We start from the raw sequence: 16,632 nt of genomic DNA on the forward strand, positions 1-16,632 counted from the left end.
CTGAAGATTTTTTTTTTCTGTATTTTTCTCCCTACCTTTTTTTTTTTTCCCCTAAAGCCAGAAAGTGAGCAAGGTCGTAGAACCTCCTTAGAAAAGTTCACTCGCAGTGTGGTAAGTTCAGCTGGTTTTCTTCCCTCAACGTTTCTTCTGGGTTTTTTTTTTTTATTTTGTTTCTTCGGTTGTTATTGTTGTTGTCGTCGTCGTCGTCGTTTCCTTCGAGGCGGGAGGGAGTCCAGCGCTTTCCCCACTCAATACACCCCTTTTCTTTTGCGAGCGTCTGCAGCTTCTCTTCTAGGGATGGGTTTGCAAGAGACCAAGCGGCTCCCTCTGCAGAAGGTGCACACACAACCGCCCTGCCTCGGGCCTTGCATTTGATATTCCGCTCAGGGCTTTGGGGAGGAGGGACCGTGCTGCCCTTGGGGCTGCTCGGCCTGTGCATCTTCTGCAGCAGCCCAGGGAGAAGGCCATCGAACTGTACCATGAACTAAATTGGCTCAGAGCCATAGCTCACCTGAAAAAAAAAAAAAATTCCAAATTTCCCTCTGTGAATGAACTCTGACAATCACGCAGGTGCAGGTCGCGAGCTAATGTTGCTGTGTGGCGGCTTTTGCGTGTGCAGAAGGTGGCCGTGCTGCATGGGTTCTGGCGATGCAGTCTAGCTGGCGTGTGTATTAGTGGCCTCTGCATGAGTTCCGACATCCCTTACAGCCCCTGTCAGCCTCATCCGCGTAGCGTAACAGGGAGAGGAGGGCAGTAGCCACCGAGGGGTGGAGGAAAAAACAAGTCCTCCCAGGAGCAAGGCCTTGTCCTGATTCTGATAGAGGGAGTACAGGTGGGCTACAGGTTCACTCTTCTTGTAGGGAAGTGGCCTACTTCCCATGCACATCGAGATTCGAGGGTTATAGAGTGCAAGAGTGGCATATAGGAAACCCCATGGTAACAGGCGACAGTGCTGAACGAGTAGGTCTTCCCCATGGTGCATAGTGGAGGTTCTGTACTGTGGTCTGTAGAACAGCACAGACCCATCTCTCCTTTTCATGCCATTCTCTCCAAGATTCGAGTGTAGAGCTTACTGTACAGGAAGGACTCGTTCTCACGCATTCACTCGCTCATCAGAATGAGCTGCTGAGTTCATGGGGCCCAGCCTGCATTGTTAACATCAAGCCAGTGGGAACCAAAATGGCAGCCAGGGAACAGGAAGGCCATGCATGGAACTGGCCACACTTCCCTTCCCAAAGGACAGAAACCCACTGATGCTGATTTGCCCTTTCCCCCACTCCCCTTTCTCTGTTGAGGAGGAGAGTCCTTGTAAACCTAACTATCGTGTGATTAGTATCTTTATTTCATCTTTTTAACATAAATTGTAAGAATTCTGGGCTGAAAGCAACCTCATCAACTACCTGTCACAGCCAGATGCATTTTAACGGAATTTAAACATTATTTTGAATTTGCTAGATGTGATCATCACAATAAGTGTAGTAGGTGGCAATTAAAATATGGGTGCTCATCCCTTCTTTGGTCTTCTCTATGGGCTTTCCTCATGAGAAATCAGAACTTGCAGAATGCAAGGCCTACTGGTCCCCTGTGTGTCTTTGCGGCTGCTTTGCCACGGCTATGTGGCTTCACACACTAACAAGCTGCCACAGGCTGCCAGAGACAAAGCCTTCTGGAGCTTCTCCACCCCTGAGGCCCTGCGGAGAGTGGTGGGAACCTGTCCCTCCCTATTGGTTTTGAGGACTGCATGCTGTGTGTAGACGATGTTTAAGAACTTTGTTGAAGAACCCAGAGTATACCGTGAGGCAAGCTGGACCACTAGATGCAAACGCAAGGCAACAGAACTCTCAGAGCCCCCTGGAAGCCCTTCAGGTTGACCTTGTAGGCCGAGGGTGGGAGAGAGGAAGGCTGGTACCCAGACAAGATGTTCAAACATCTCCAGACTGCTTTTTATGAGACGTGGGTATCAGGAAAGGCCTGAATGATCTCAGTGAAACTCTGTGAAGAGCTTTTAATGATGCCTCTTCAACCCAGAAGTAGTGTTGGGTCAGTGGTCCTCCAAAGTCTGTTAACAAAGCATGTGGAATGAGAAAGCACCAGACATCTTCCCAGCGTCTCAAGTGTGCAGGGATGTTTTCAAGGCTGGCTGAAGGAGAAAAAAAATCTTCCAAGCTCCTGAGATTTTTCGCATCTATATAATAGAAGGGCCAAACTTCAAACAAAAAGTTTCTAGATTCCCTTTCATGAAGACTCTAATGGGTGGTGCATTCCAATCTCTTGGTTCCAGTGGCGGAAATGGATTTGCATGGATGCATCCGTGTTCCCTGTACTCCTGCGACAACACCACACACCCACAAGATATGGCTGTGTTGGAGGAAATGGCCTATGACTGTAGAATAGTGGCAACCCTCAGAGTACGTGAGGCTGGAACCCAAGAACTTGGTCTGAACAGCCCAGTGTTCCAATCAAATGGAATTAACCAACCAACCAATATGCCTTGCAATCTGATAGCCATTTTTCTGGATATAATATACATAAAATGCTAGATTTCTCTAAAAGAAGGTCTATATGAATATGTCATCTGCTGTATACTGCAAACTATAAAACTCGTTGAAAGATAGTTCAATAGAATTCCCACGGTGCTGGGAAATATGTATAAAAAGGCCCTCTGTGTCATGGGATTAATATGAAACATGAAGGAGTAAAGGTAGGCAGTTCATGGACCAAGAATATGAGGCCACCTGCCATTTAGGACTAATTGGTGGCAAGCAACGTTAATCCAGGTGGTTGGATAGTTCAGTCAGATAGTCTCCCATGGTCAATTTCCTTTCTTTTCTTGGTAAAAGAAGCTTTGGAGAAAGCAGATTGTTCCTTCCAAGTCTTAAGATGTATTATGACGTGGAGGGATTATCTGTTAAAGGCCAGACACGGCCCCTTTTCCAGGAGATCCTGGGGAGTAGTTTAAAGTGGTTCATGGAAGCTGCTGGGGCCATACTAGTTTGGGTGCAGATACCTTGCAATCCCCAATAGAGGCAGTGCTGTGGGAGCTTCTCCTTCCAATGGAAATTCACTCGGAGTCACCCAGAACTTGAATATACAAAGCCAATGTCTGGGGATATGCTGTGCCGAGCATCACGTAGTTGGGTTCACTGGAGCCGCAGAGCCTTCACGAAGCTCTGCTTATTTGACGGACAGGAAAGACCCAGGTTCAAGACCAAACATAGCTGAAAGTCTATGGCATGGTGCAACTAGCCCATGTTATACCTTCATTCAAAACAGAAAACAGGACTCCTCTGATGGGCCCAAGCCCCACAGATGCCCAGCTGGACAAGCACAGCGCAGGCTGGAGTTCAGCCCCTACTCGACCTTCAGCTGCCCTTGTGTAGTGAATGACCCACACCGCTGTACATGGTGGGTCTGATCCGAGGAGCCCCAGCTGGAGAACTATAACACATGGCCGCCTCACAAGGGGGCGGCCCACACACGGATTCAGAGCCTGTCTCCCCTAGTCCTACTTACTGAGAAGCTCCCTTTCACAACGGCTGTAAAATATGCAGCAGGAAGGATCTGGCATCATCGTGGGCCGTCTCTCCATCACCTTCCCTCTCCTCCTCACAGTCCTTGGCGGGAGCCCCGGTGTTGCCGACTGGTAGAGCAGGGGCTTCTCTGTGGAGAGAGATGCCAGTGCCCGGCCTCCTGCCATTCTCCGCCGTCCTCCTGGTTTTGCTGTTGACAGACGACATGGAGGGTGGGAGGGTGGCCAGAGCCGAAAGTCCCGCTGTCCCCTTGCTCTCTCTTAGGCTCGCTCATCCCCTCAGGCCCTACCGCTAGGCTGACTCTGACACACAGGCCCCGGGATGCATAGGAGGAGGGTGTGAAGATGCAAACGCCTTCGGCCAAAGGCTCAGCAGCAGCAATCTGATTGTCCCTCTCTGGGTGGTGGCCGAAGCCACCTGGCGAGCACTCCAGCCTGGGGAGGGGAAGCTAGAGAAGGTCCTCTTCTTTCGTACCATCCCATGGAAGAGGCCACAGGGGGGTGATGCACTCGAGGCAGGGGAAATGGCAGCCCGAGTGACACTGGCATCAGCCTCCCTTGAGGCTTTCACCTAAGCCGCAGCTCCCTCGGCTGTAGCCTCAGGCTCCAAAGCTGGGAAATGGGGTTGCAGGTGCCCGAGCAAGCACTGGAGGCCACAGAGGAGAGAGGAGTTGAGGACCAGGGGTCCACCCGCCTGAGACAACACGGCCGTGGAGCTTTGTCAAGGTGCTCCTTGGAGTTGAAGCCACAGGCCCCGCAGCTGAGGGAGACTGGCATCTCCAAACAGGCGTTTCCCTCCCGCCTGCCTGCCAAGGAATGCAGCAGGAAAGTCAGAGACCCGGAAGCCCTGGGAGCCAGCTGTCACCCGCCCTCCCCCTCCCCTCCCTCCCTCTGCCTTTCCTCCCTCCCTGGCCAAAAGAAAAGCTAATGAGAGGGGAAAAGTCAGCAGCCCACCTCCGCTCCTTCACAGGCAGCTCTGCAGGAAGAACCCCCACCCAGCTCCGGGCCCGATCAGGAAGTGGAAGGCTGAGGCTCCTGGCAGGCGAGGCAGCCGGCAGACAACCAGGGTGCTCCAGGAACAGAGCGGGGGTCAGCTCCCTCCCCAGGAGGCTGTTCCCCCCACCCAATGCCTCCGCACTGTATCATGGGAAACAGCCTCCCACTCTGGTGGAATGAGTTCTCAAGTACCTAGATTCAGCAGAGCCCCTCGAAGGGCTTCGACCTTAGTAAAAAAAAAAACAAAACAAAACAACAAAAAAAAACCCTTTTGGGCCTCCAGCAAAGGACTACCGGTTAAAAATCATTACATGGGGTTGGTTTGGATTGCAAACAGTCCTTGGGCCCCTTTGGGACCACTGGGTCAGACTGTTGCGCTCGCCTCTCCCACGCCAGTGCCCCGAGGCCCAGCTGTAGTGAAACCGCAGCCCGCCTAGACGTGGAGGGGGACTTGCATAGTGGCATTTGGGAAGGAAAGCGTAAAAACCTGCCCCTCTTGAGCAGTGAGGACTTCCGGGACCGGGTGGAACTCGTCAGCAGCCTCCATGCAGCGGCCCCTGCTCCTAGCTTCAGCATGCTAGCTGTGCAGCCTCAGGGAAGTGGTCAGCCCTCTCTGAGCCCTGGTTTCCTCCTACGTACAGTAGCTTGGACTAAATAATCTCTACAGCCTGCTCCAGCTGGGAGTGCCCATAGGTCTGTGCTTCTTCCTAGGCTAGGATTCCTGAATTGTGCTCATCATCTCTCAGAATGAGCAAAGAGTCACCTTCCTGCTTGGAAAGTGGCTGCGAGCCTTGGAGACCGGGACAGAAACCATGGAGAGCATGGAGTTGGATCTGGACTTAAAAGCCCTGGGCAAGGATGTGAGGATAAGGCACTAGCAGAACTAAGGGTGCCACCGGCTATCTAAGTCCAGTCCCCAGGGCTCACTCACACAGTGTGACCCCTGGAGAGCAGGAAGGGAGGGGTCACCAGAAATAGGGTGGGCAACACATGCGGGTCACCCCTGCCAGCTCTGGAGTCCCTGCCCTTCTGGAAGGATGCCCAGCTGGGTGTGTGCGGGAGGTGGGGGGTGAGGTCAGCCGGGCAGGGGGTGTGCTCCCATGTGGGTGCTGCGACATCACCCCATGCACTGTGGAGCATGGGAAAGAAGGCAGTGTGGGCATCCGGGGACCTCAGCGTCATCCTGCTGCTCTCTGTCCTCTCTTAGAGGTGACCAAAAGGAGGTTCTGAGAGTCCAGGCTATACTGGTTATAGGCAGTGGTCATTAAGCCTCCTCCGCCCCTCTCTCCGTCCTGGCTCCAAGTAAAGCTTCAGAAAGCGTATTTATTATTACAGTATTGTAGCTTGACATGCAAATATCAAAGTCCGTTAGAAACTGTAAGACAACAACCGAATCAGCTTGGCTGCCGGGGTGCAGAAAAGGAAAAGGGCTAGAGGTGACTCCCCGTGGCAGGAGATGGGCTCGGGTCTTCTGAGACTCCGGGGAAGTTAAGATTTTTATTCACCAAAAAGAGTCAGACATTGTCAGTTTGGAGAAACTGAGCCCTACACCCTGCCACTCCCTCGGAAGGAGGAACCCCCAGCTGTTGCAGCTGATGGTTCCACCTGTCAGCCCAAAGCAGCCCAAAACCCCTCCCCCACAGAGTGTCCCCTCGGAGAGAAAACCCAGCCGTGACTCAGCCTCCCCACGCATGGGGCACGTGCTCTGCAAAGCTTCTCCCGCCTCCTCTCGCCAGCCCTCCCTCCCCACCACCCAGGCCCTCTTTTGCCTTCTCCAGACCCCAGTGCGCCGAGCAGTCAAGTGAAAATCAAACTCCTCTGAGGCAGAAAGGCACAGCTGTGTGTTTACAGCCACTGATTCAGATCCAAATCGCATACCCTGCCAGTCTCCCGCAAGGCAGGCTGGGGGCAAACTGTGTCTGCGTGTGCCAGGCGGGAATCTATTTCGGGAAGTGACCTGCAGCCCTTTGCCATAGCAGAGCCTTCCTCTCAACCCCCACTCAGGAAAGACGTCCTTCTAGAAGGAGCTCTCACTTTAAAAGTAGCTGATGCGGTTGTGGGATTTCAGCCTGTTCCTTGTCACTTACACAGTCAGACTTTTGACACCTGCCCCCCGGCAGCCACATGGGAACAGCCGTGGGCTCCCATCTGTCCAGTGAGAAGGCAGGGGGTGAAGGCGACCACAGTGGGATGATCAGTGGGGAGGGAAGACCACTCAGCGGGACAGGACACCCACTTCTTCAAAGGGTGGAATCCACCTCTGTCCTGCCAGGGGGCCAAGGGGGGCAAAGAGAGAAACCCCCAGGTGTTGGGCTTTGGAATAGCAGGAACCTAGAGAGGGGACAAAGCTGTCAAGGTCAGGGGGAAGAGACCCAAGGGTGTCTGTGTCCAGGCTGGAACAGTAGACGTCAGAGAGCTCTAGGTCTAAGGACCTTGAAGGCAAAGAAGTAAGACCGCCACAGCGTTCCCCCAAAATGAGCTCCTCTGTCTCCCCTTTTGTACAGCAAGCGGCAAGTGAGTCCCCTTGGTTCAGGTCAAGTTTGGAAATCTCAGCATTGCGGAAGGAGGGCAGGATAGAAACCCTAGGAGCACAGGGTGCGGGATGTAAAACTTTACACAGGAACACTCTGTGAAATGTTGCTATGAAGCAGAAAGCTAAGTGGGACACCGCATGGGGGGCTGAGGAGGGCTCAGAGCAGGGGAATTTTCACTTTGGCCATGGCACCTGAAGGCCAGTGAGAGAAGGAGCCTTCGGTGGCTCCCCCACAGACGGGAAGGCGAGGCAGGGTTGGGAGTGTGTGACCACCCCAGCAGCGGCAGGACCCAGCTGGTAGTGATCCTTGCACTCTTCCTAATCATGGCCAAATCCCTCCGACCTGAGCACCACAGCCCCCCCAACAGAAATGGTTCTCACTGGCGTAATATTCAGCAGGAACTTTCCACATTGCCCTTGTCAGCCGGGCTGGTTGCGGAAGGATGATTATCGTAACTACACCCCCTGCTCCAGAGAGTATCTATTCGTGACCTGCTGGTAATGCAGTAAGGTTGAAAACAATATCCATTCCTGCCCTTCCCCCCCTCCACCTGCACTCTCTCTGTGTTTGCCCATAATTAGGTAAAGCAAGTACATTCGTGGCATTTTAATGGCTGGTAAGAGGGTGAGTTCTATAGATCTGTGTCAACCGGAAAGGCAGTTTCTGGTTGTAGGCCACATGGCCCTGTCCTATCAACATCCTTTTTGATGACTCAGATGAAGAGAAAAACACGTCAGTCATGTTCAGAGATCCCAGCCTACGAGGTGTTGTTCGTTTGGTAGGTAATGGAATTACCTTCAAAAAGTATCTCCTTCAGGTGGGATGATGGGTCAAAAACAATTGAACCAGATAAAATTTAGGTTAAAAATCATTCTGTCTCATAACTACAGAATGACATTTGTAGACTTTGCTGTAATTCAAGTTAAAAAAAAAAAAAATCTGGGGTTGTAGTTAGCTATAAGCTTAATATAAGCAAAAGCAAGACCCGATTGCCTTTTTTAAGAGAAAAGCTACTTTAGGCTGTAATAACAAAAGTGAAAGGACTAAAAAAAGTGTCTCACTGATTTTCATGTTGCTCTAGACTGTATTGAGTCTTGGTTCTAAGCCCCCACATTTTATCAGGAACTTGAACAATCTTGAGAAAATTCGGTAGAGAATAACTGGGGAAGGTATGTCAGGTAGGATAAAGAGGTCTAGTCCCTCAGGAGACTAGATAACCATCGCGAGATGTATTTGTGTTTGCCTCCCGCAGTAAGCAGACCTTTCTGGGTAGTTCCAGACAAAGCTAGAACAAATGGGTAGAAGATACAGGGAGGGCCAGTCTACTGGAGACTAACAGTAGCAACTTCCCAACAACGGGACACATCCCCTGGAGGATCACTGAGCTCCCTGGAAACGCTCAGAAGCTGAACGGCCCAGGGTATTGTAGAGTAGGCTTCTGCACTGGATTCTATCGTCTCTTGTAGCTGGAATCCTCTGATGCATTAGACATTTGTTAAATGGATCCTACTGCCATTTTATTCTATGGGTTATAAATGAGCCTTAGAAAAGGAGAGGGGATCCTATGAAGGGAGTTGGCTGAGATTGGGAGAGAGGGACGTAAGAGTCAGGTTAGCCTCTGCCTTGGGGGAGAAAAAGCCAGGTGATGACACAGGCGAAGCAGGGGAAACTGTCAAGTAGCGGAATTACTGCCCTTCACGTGTCATCCTTGCCTTTTGTTGTTGTTGGTTTTTTCTTTTCTTTTTTTTTTTTTAAGCCAATTGCTGCTGCTGCAGCTGAGCTCTGGCAACAGGGCTCTCTCCCCCCAGTGCCTGAAAGGAGGTCAGCGAGCAGAGGACACAGGCGCCCGCTGGCACAGGGCAGCTGAGCGGCTGTAGTGCCATCAGGCTGAGCACAGCCGGAGTGGGCATGTGCGTGGGGCACCCTGGCTCTGAGTCGGAGAAAGCTTGGCCTGTCATCATTGCCATCCAGGAAGGGTGGATTTTTGAAAGCAGGAAAGAAGAGGATGCCAGTTGCCCCTTCCCACAATGCCAGTTACAGACTCCAGGTGGGCGGCTGGCACCAGCTCCATCTCCGCCTGGCCAGGAGCAGAACATGCCCCCCAGAGGCCTTAGACCGAGGAGAAACTGCCCTCCGGAGGCCCCCTCCTCCTGGGCTCTGCCTCGAGGACTCATCTTCAGCCCAACTCAGGGGAGGGAAGGGCTCTCGTGTCACATTCCTCCCAGATGTCCCGAAGACCAGCACGATTGTGGATGACACTCCCTCTTCTCTCGGGCTTCACCGGGGCTGCTTCCAACTCATCATGGGATTGTATAATTATGGTGATTACAGCTTATGGCTTTTTTCCTCTCCTCATCTCTTGCTTTCAAATTCTTCGAGGCCTCTCATTAAACATGGCGATCCCCGTAAACTCAGCAAAGTTTTAATAAGACTTTTTTTTTTTTTAAGCTAAAGAAAACCCAGTTACAGTTGATTGGTACTGTGCTCCTTCCGACAGACCTTTAAAACTCTAGCAGGCACCATCAGTGCCTGGCTATAAGGGGTGGGGAGGGAAAGGTATGGGGTTCCAGAAGGCATCCATGCTTTTTCACAGGGTTGGAGAACGTTTCCATGCCATGATCCTGGCCTTTCTCGTTTGCACCAAGAACAGGGTACATCTGAACCCCCACGCCTAATGGGAAAAGACAGACTATCAGGCATGGATAGAGGACCTGGCCTTTACATCACAACAGATTAAGTTGGAAAGTAGAGGATAGAGCAGCCGATATAAAACTCAATCCAACCTATAGCGAAAGTAGAAGGGAAATTCTGGTGGATTTTCTGTCCTGGATGATACTAGAAGGTTCCAGAGCATCCATTATTCTAAATATGTAAAAAGAGTCCACCATTAGCGTGTGTTGAGTGATCGCATCCAAGCGATCACGTACTTGATGGCGGTTTCCTTGGTAATGACACAGCTCCAAAGCCTGTCATTTGCTAGGTCTCAATGATAGTTTTTCTTAAATTGTTTCTAGACCTGTAGGATGTAATGGGAAGGATCACCAAGAAGGAGTGGTGGGGAGGTAGCCGCTGGGGTCCCCCCCCTGCCCTTCAGCATCTTTGCTCAGCTTTAGTGTCAGGGTCCTCTTCCTATCCACACTCCCCAGGACTGCGTGAATAACTAAATGCACAGTGAGGTGCACCTTGCCCCCGTGGGGACTGCACTCTGGGAGGCTCCTCATGGCTCACTGCCAGGAGCTGTCCAGACTGCTCCCCACCCACCGGTAGCCAGGTCGTCACATCGGGGGCATGCCTGAGCAGCACCAACCACCTAGGGTCAAATGTTGTTGGAACTTGGCAGTGACATTTCCCCCAGCTACCTTCTCATCCCCTATTGAAGACGACCTGCTCGTTTGACCCCGAGAACAAGGTCCCTTCGGTGCCCAGCAGAATGCACAAAAGTGGACTGGGTTCAAGACGGACAGCCTTGGCTGGATCCTGTCGGTCCACCTGATGTTGGCATAAGACCCCAGGGAAGCTCCTTGCTTGCCCGATGGGTATAACACAGCCGTACCCACCGTACGGGGTGGATGCTGGCACTAAATGAAGGCATAATGGTAGTCGATGCCATTTCTTGGGGGCTCGCATACTGTGGGCGTCCACACCATGCTGAGCTTGGTCAGCGAGGGACTTTGGTTCTACTCCAGCTCTACCAATTAGCAGCTTCTCTAAGCCTTGGTTTCCTCATCTGTAAAAGGGAGACAAAAAGAAACGATTGAGTGGGGAAAAAATACACTTAGCAGAGTGCTTAGCCGAGTGCAGTATACGTGCTCAAGTAGAACCGTTTGTATTATTATTTTCATTATTATTATGTTGTTGTTGTTTGTCCCCCCCCCCGCCCCCGCATGCTGAGCTTTTATTACCTTACTTAATTTCCAACAATATTCTCCAAGGTAGGTATCATTATGTTCATTTGCAGTCGGGGACAGGTATGTGTGTATCTCATATATGACAGTGTGTCCAAAGCACATCTAGTTATTACAGTGACCAGCTCATTAGAATGACTCGATATGGTAGCTATTACTACTGGCTTATTTTTAAAGTCCAGAGCCAATGTTTTCCCTGGGAATGGAGGGACCAAGGCGACTGACAGGTCAGCTTCTGCCCTGTGGGCTCCTAAGCACCTCCCTGGAGGCTGTGGGAGCTGTATGGTGCTGGGGGTAGGGACAGCCACCTGGAAAATATCGCATACGTTGTCAGGATCTGGCATGTGCACCCCTCTACTGAGGTGCACAAGTCTGAGACACCTTCTGCTTCCAGCCACAGGTGAGGAGTAGTTCTCCCCATGAGCAGAGCGTGAAATCCAGCCCCCCCACACCCCCCGCCCACATGTAGCGCTCCCCAAGAAGGAAGCCTCATTCCCAGAAACCCTCACCTCTCTGCTGTCTGCCTGCCTGGAGCCGCCCTGAGCAGTATGACCTCCCCAAGTCTGGTTGCTCCCCCTGCCGGATAAACCAAATCTTGTATTTTGTGGCCACATACTACAGAGTGGGGTTGTGGGAGGAGTCAGAAGCAAGTGTCAGGGGATGCTTTGAAATCCCTCCTCAACCAGACCCCCGGGGTCCACGCTTCTGCTTGTAGGACTGGCAGAAACAGAAGCAGAGGGGCCATTTCCACTGACACACATGGCTTTTTCCTGGGGAGAATTCAGGTTTTATATGTGTATCTGAAGGTAAATGCCTCAAGTTTGCAGTGCTTGTCCAAGATTGGCCTCTTCGGAGCCTCGTACAAAGCTCTGCAGCCGATCACGTGGTTGCTTGAGATGCTTGTGTACGTGCCTGTGGTGTGAACATGCACGTGAACGTGGGCACAGCTGTCCACACAGGTGCACGCGCTGCCTGCCTGACCCGCGCCTCTGTGTTCAGCGTATGGTGCGCAAGTAACATATGCTGCAGACTCGCATGTGCCTTGGCGCGTGGATCGCATGCTCCCGCAGCTGTGTGCATGTCTGGGCAGGGGCACCCCTAAAGCCACAGGTGTTCATGGTTTCAGCTGGATAAGTTATTCTTCACTTCCCTTCCTAAAAACACAATTGCCTAGTGCTGCTGGCGCAGAGTCAGAATGGCCGCTGCACTTCACCCCCGAGGTGGCTTCCTTCCAGCAGTGGGTGAGTGATCCCGGCGTCCGCACTCTCTAACTTTTTGGGGGATCCTTCTGCACAGAAGGTGCTCCAAAATCCAGAAGAGATGATCTGTTTGTCTGTGGCCTTGTCTCTGCCTATCACTCTTGTTCCCACACCCTCGTCCCAGGAATAGTCAGCAGCACCTAGTTTTTGGTGTCCCCACGTTTCTGCCCCCCTTTTTTTTTTGCACCCATGGTTTTTTTCTTCCTAAGAGACCAGGAGCCAGGGGTCCAGAAATGATGCGAAGAGAAGTCCCTTGTCTCAGAGGTGATATGCAGATAATGTCTTTAGGTACTGACCCTGTAACGCGCTTCCCCTGGACCCCTAGCAGAACAGGACAGAAATGCTCACTACCTTTGAAGATGCTTTGAAATCCAACAGCAGCATCCTTAGGCTTCATCTCCTGGTTACAGCTTCCATAATCCTTCCTCTGTGGCCCAGGGCCAAGTCTTGCGGAAACATGGAAAATCTCACATGTCTACCTACTAGGCCATCAGGGGAGAAGGCAGGGCAACCACCTGTCCTCTGTCCCACGGGCACCAATAGCATCGTGACAACCTGTAAAAAGGGTCTGTAGGGAAGGAAGAAGGTTCTCAGTGGATGGGACTTTCAGTGACCCAAGTTTCTATCTAGAGATCCCTTGAAGATGCCGCTTGGCCCATTCCCTGCTGCACTTTTTCAGGTTAGAAATACATGTGTGGTGAATACCCACTGAAGCCCATTTCTGGTGGAAGAGAAGAACGAGAACTAAGGCTGCCTTGGCATTTGTGTCCAAATGGACGTGGACATTTATGGGAAGATTGTGCTTTGGGCCCGGTGGGGGGGTAGGGGGAGCAGTCCTCACGTTGACAACCTGTGCCTTCTAGGCTCTGCTTTGGCAGCTGGCTGAACCAAGGACCCCAACCTATGGATGAGTTTTGGGTGAACATGTTTGTAGGAGGTGAGAGGTGCCCTTGGGGGGTGGAGTTAGAGTCCCCGTGGTTCTGCAGGAAGAGTCCCACACTGCCAAGCAAATGATTCCTCCTGCTGTCTCTTCCATGAAACTTCAGTGGCTCTCTCCCCTAGAGCCATGGTCAAGGGTCACTTGAACGTCCGACTTGGAAAAAACATCAAGTTCCTGCCCAATAGCAACACAGCCATGTCCCTGTTTCCTTGAGTCTTTTGACCTTTGCCTAACTTGGAGCGAACCAGAGCTAAGATCCCAAAGTACATTTGGGGAGGAGGTGGAGGAACCGGGGAAGAGGAGGGCATCGCAGGGGCTGCAGGAAGGCATACTGCCAAGGGACTTGCAAGCGGAATGCCCACCTCCACTCCACTCGAGAATCCACCGAGATCTTCCCTGCACGCGGAGTATAGAAAGAGCGCCAGAGTTATTCAGTCAGAACCGGAGGAAGGAGAGCTAAGAGGTCCGATATGAAAAGGGGGACATTTCCCCTGCACAGGAAGAGCACGGGGAAAGTGGAAATGCACAGCCTGGAAAGGAAGCTGGGGAATCTGGGCATCGTGCCACCAGAGTAGGGCACAGATGCTATCCCCTTGTCACTCCTGGCATGCCTGCCTAGTTCCAGATTTGTCCCTGCACAGCTGGGGGACCATGCGGGAAGGTCTCCACCACCCACCAAAACTAATAGGCAGAGGCTAACCCTTGCAAAGAGTCCCGTAAGTGATGAGCATGATGGGAGGCCAGAGTCAGAGGGCCAGGAACACCACCCACAGAGGGCTTCCCCAGCCTGGCTGGGACACCCTGATTTAGGGACTGGGTTCTAATTGGCATTGGTTCTAATTGGAGTAAGGCACCTCTGCCTGCCCCTCCTGAGAAAGGTAAACACCACACCTGCTTCTCTCTTCCCTGGGACAGGTGCTATGGAGGCCCCAGAAGCATCGACACCAATAAGAGCACAAACAGAAATAGTGGCTTCACCCGGCCTGTCCCGCAGGTGCACTCTAAAGCCATGTTCACCAGGCAGTGGTGATAAGTGCCCCAGCTCAGTGCACTTAGCCAGTCTCACTTTGCCAAGCTTGCCAGCCAGAAGGTGGCGTCTTCTTTCTCAGGAGTCCCAGATGTGATGAGGGGAAGAACCTCAGGCAGAACAGAAATGCTTGAGATGGGTCTCAAGCACCTCCAGGAGTGGAAGCTTCTTCCTCAATGAGGTTAAGGAAATCTCCCTGGGGTGCCCAAAGAGATTGCCTAATGTGGGTGGGCATGGAGGAGCCAGCCGTTCGTCTCTGAGCCTTTCCATCTGCCTCCTTCCTTGAGAGGGATGGCCACATAGCAAGTAGAAAGTGTATGGCCCATGAAGGCCACCCCACTTAGCTCTACCACTGACTAGCCGATGCCCTCAGGCAAGGAACTCAAGCTCTGTTTGAGCCTGTTTCTTCATCGATGCCGAGATGATATAACCTAAGACTTTAACCTAACATGTCCTAAGACTTTAAAGTAATGCATAACTGGCCAGGATGGTGTGGACATTAGCACAAGTGTCTATAAAATGCCTACTGTGTTTGGCACACAATCGTTGTTCAATGTGCAGTCCACCGGTGGCTGTCACTGTCCTCGGCAGCTAACCTGTACCCCCGGGAATGGGGTCACCATCGAGGTCCGGGCTAGTTGAAGAGGAAGGCACTTAGGAAGAGAAGGTACCTGGGATATTGATGCCACTCCATAGGGCAGGAATTAGAAATTCAAAGAGAATGCCCGTGGGAGATCGGGGAATAGGTTGGTCCTTTCTCTTTTTGTGCAGTTGGAAGCATTGGCAACTCACCTTTTCTAAATTTAAAAAAAAAAAAATTAAGAAAAAAAAAAAGCACTAGGCTAGAGTTAAGGTGTCTGAACATGCTAACGGCCCCAGTGACATTTTCTAGGGATCGCTTTCAGAAGACATGACTACTGGTAGATTGCATAGACCCACCGTCTACGTGGCAAAAACCTGGTCGTTTATACCGCTGTACATAAGTTAGTGAGCTGTTTCAAAAGAATCCATTATTTTTACTATGATCATATTTTTTACCTTATTCTGTAACAGGTTTAAATGTACACGAATGGATATTAATTCTCTACCCAGTGAACTTTTTATTATTCATTCCATTTTCCCCTAGTTCTTCTTCTTTTTTTTTTTTTTTTACTTGAGCGTTGTTTTATGTTTGTGGTATCTTATTCTTAAGAGTCAAATCGAATATTTTAAAGCCAAATAAAATGCCGTTCAGCTCCTGAGAGGGATCAGAAAGCTCTGCAAGGGCCCAGGCGCAATACAGACTCTGGGAATGGATCTTGCCACGGGCACCCGCCCCCCATGACTGAAGAGTGAGGAAGCCAGCAGCACCCTCTCCGCCTGTGCGGCTCCCGCCTAGCCCTGCTGCGGATTAGCAGTGTGTGATCTTTGGCTAGTCCCAAGACCAGGTTTTTCCCTTTCATCTGCCCCCGCCCCGGCTCCCCTTGCCAGGAAGTTCAACAGAGGGCCAGTTGATGAGATGAGAGATGAAGTGTTGGAAAGCTTTTTGAAACTCTTCTGTACTAAGTATGGATTCTGCTGCCATCCTCTGCCAGCTTCTAAGACCCCTAAACTACCCCCGAGCAAGTGGCACTCTCTCCCCAGTCGGAAACAGCACTGAGAAAGGAGATGTCACAGGATTCCCATACGCCCTTTTGAAATCATGCCTTTTGCTTTGCTCAGTTGGAGAAGGGGCACCAGGGGCACCAGCCTCCAGGGGAGTCACCTGATGAAGTCAGGCAGGTTCTTGACTTCTCCCTTCCCGTCGAACCCAAGCCCGGACCCTTACCTTCCCACCTGGCTCTTAGGCTCCTGACTGCTCTCCTCAGCAAGGCCGCCCAGGCCTATGATTGCACACACTCATCATTTATGAACCTGAGCATCAGCTACGCACGGGTGACCCTCAGGCTCCTTGAGAGGACAGCTCTGGAGCCTCCCACAGAGGGCTACTGTGGTCATTGGGTGAGCCCCAATCAACACTCTTTTCATTAGCAAGGATGAAAAATGCCTGCGTCACAACAAAGTGGTCAATCTGGATCACTGGACGAGAAATAGTGTTCCACATTGGTTCTATTGCAAGTTCCAGTTTCTCTAGCAGAGGAACCCGGGTTTCTCCTACCCGGGAGTGGGGAGAACTGGATTGAGCCCAAAGGCACAGTCACAGGGCTAGCAGCTGGAAAGGAGTAAGGAGTGGGAAATTTCAAAGCAGAGATGTGATAGCTGGATTTTTTTCCCTAATCTTTCTGTTTCCTTTTGAGGTGTAATTACATATAGCAAAATGAACAGATCTGAAATGTGTGGTTCAGTGAATTTAACAACGGTATGCACCAGTATAACCTACACCCCATGACCCTGGAAAGTTCCCTCATGCCCCTTTCCAATCAATTCCATCCTTCTCCTCCAGAGGCAACCACAGTTGATTTC

General features: G+C 51.4%; 1 protein-coding gene across 15 annotated transcripts in view; it reads left to right on the plus strand.

The window, feature by feature from the left end:
- The window catches only part of RGS6 (regulator of G protein signaling 6), a 603,251-nt gene that overhangs the window by 568,914 nt on the left and 17,705 nt on the right, over positions 1-16,632 (plus strand). For 12 of the 15 annotated variants that reach the window (XM_019451344.2, XM_019451340.2, XM_019451341.2 and 9 more), the window contains 2 exons: positions 58-111; positions 12,139-12,205. The exons of 1 other annotated variant lie outside the window; for it this stretch is intronic. In XM_019451344.2, the coding sequence (XP_019306889.1) occupies positions 58-111; positions 12,139-12,205 (121 nt within the window). The remainder of the gene's footprint in view (positions 1-57; positions 112-12,138; positions 12,206-16,632) is intronic. 2 more of the 15 variants (XM_019451352.2, XM_019451351.2) reach the window with 1 other exon arrangement.

This window comes from Panthera pardus, unplaced genomic scaffold (assembly GCF_024362965.1).
Source record: "Panthera pardus isolate Hobbes unplaced genomic scaffold, ASM2436296v1 HiC_scaffold_24, whole genome shotgun sequence".
Taxonomy (NCBI): Eukaryota; Metazoa; Chordata; class Mammalia; order Carnivora; family Felidae; genus Panthera; species Panthera pardus.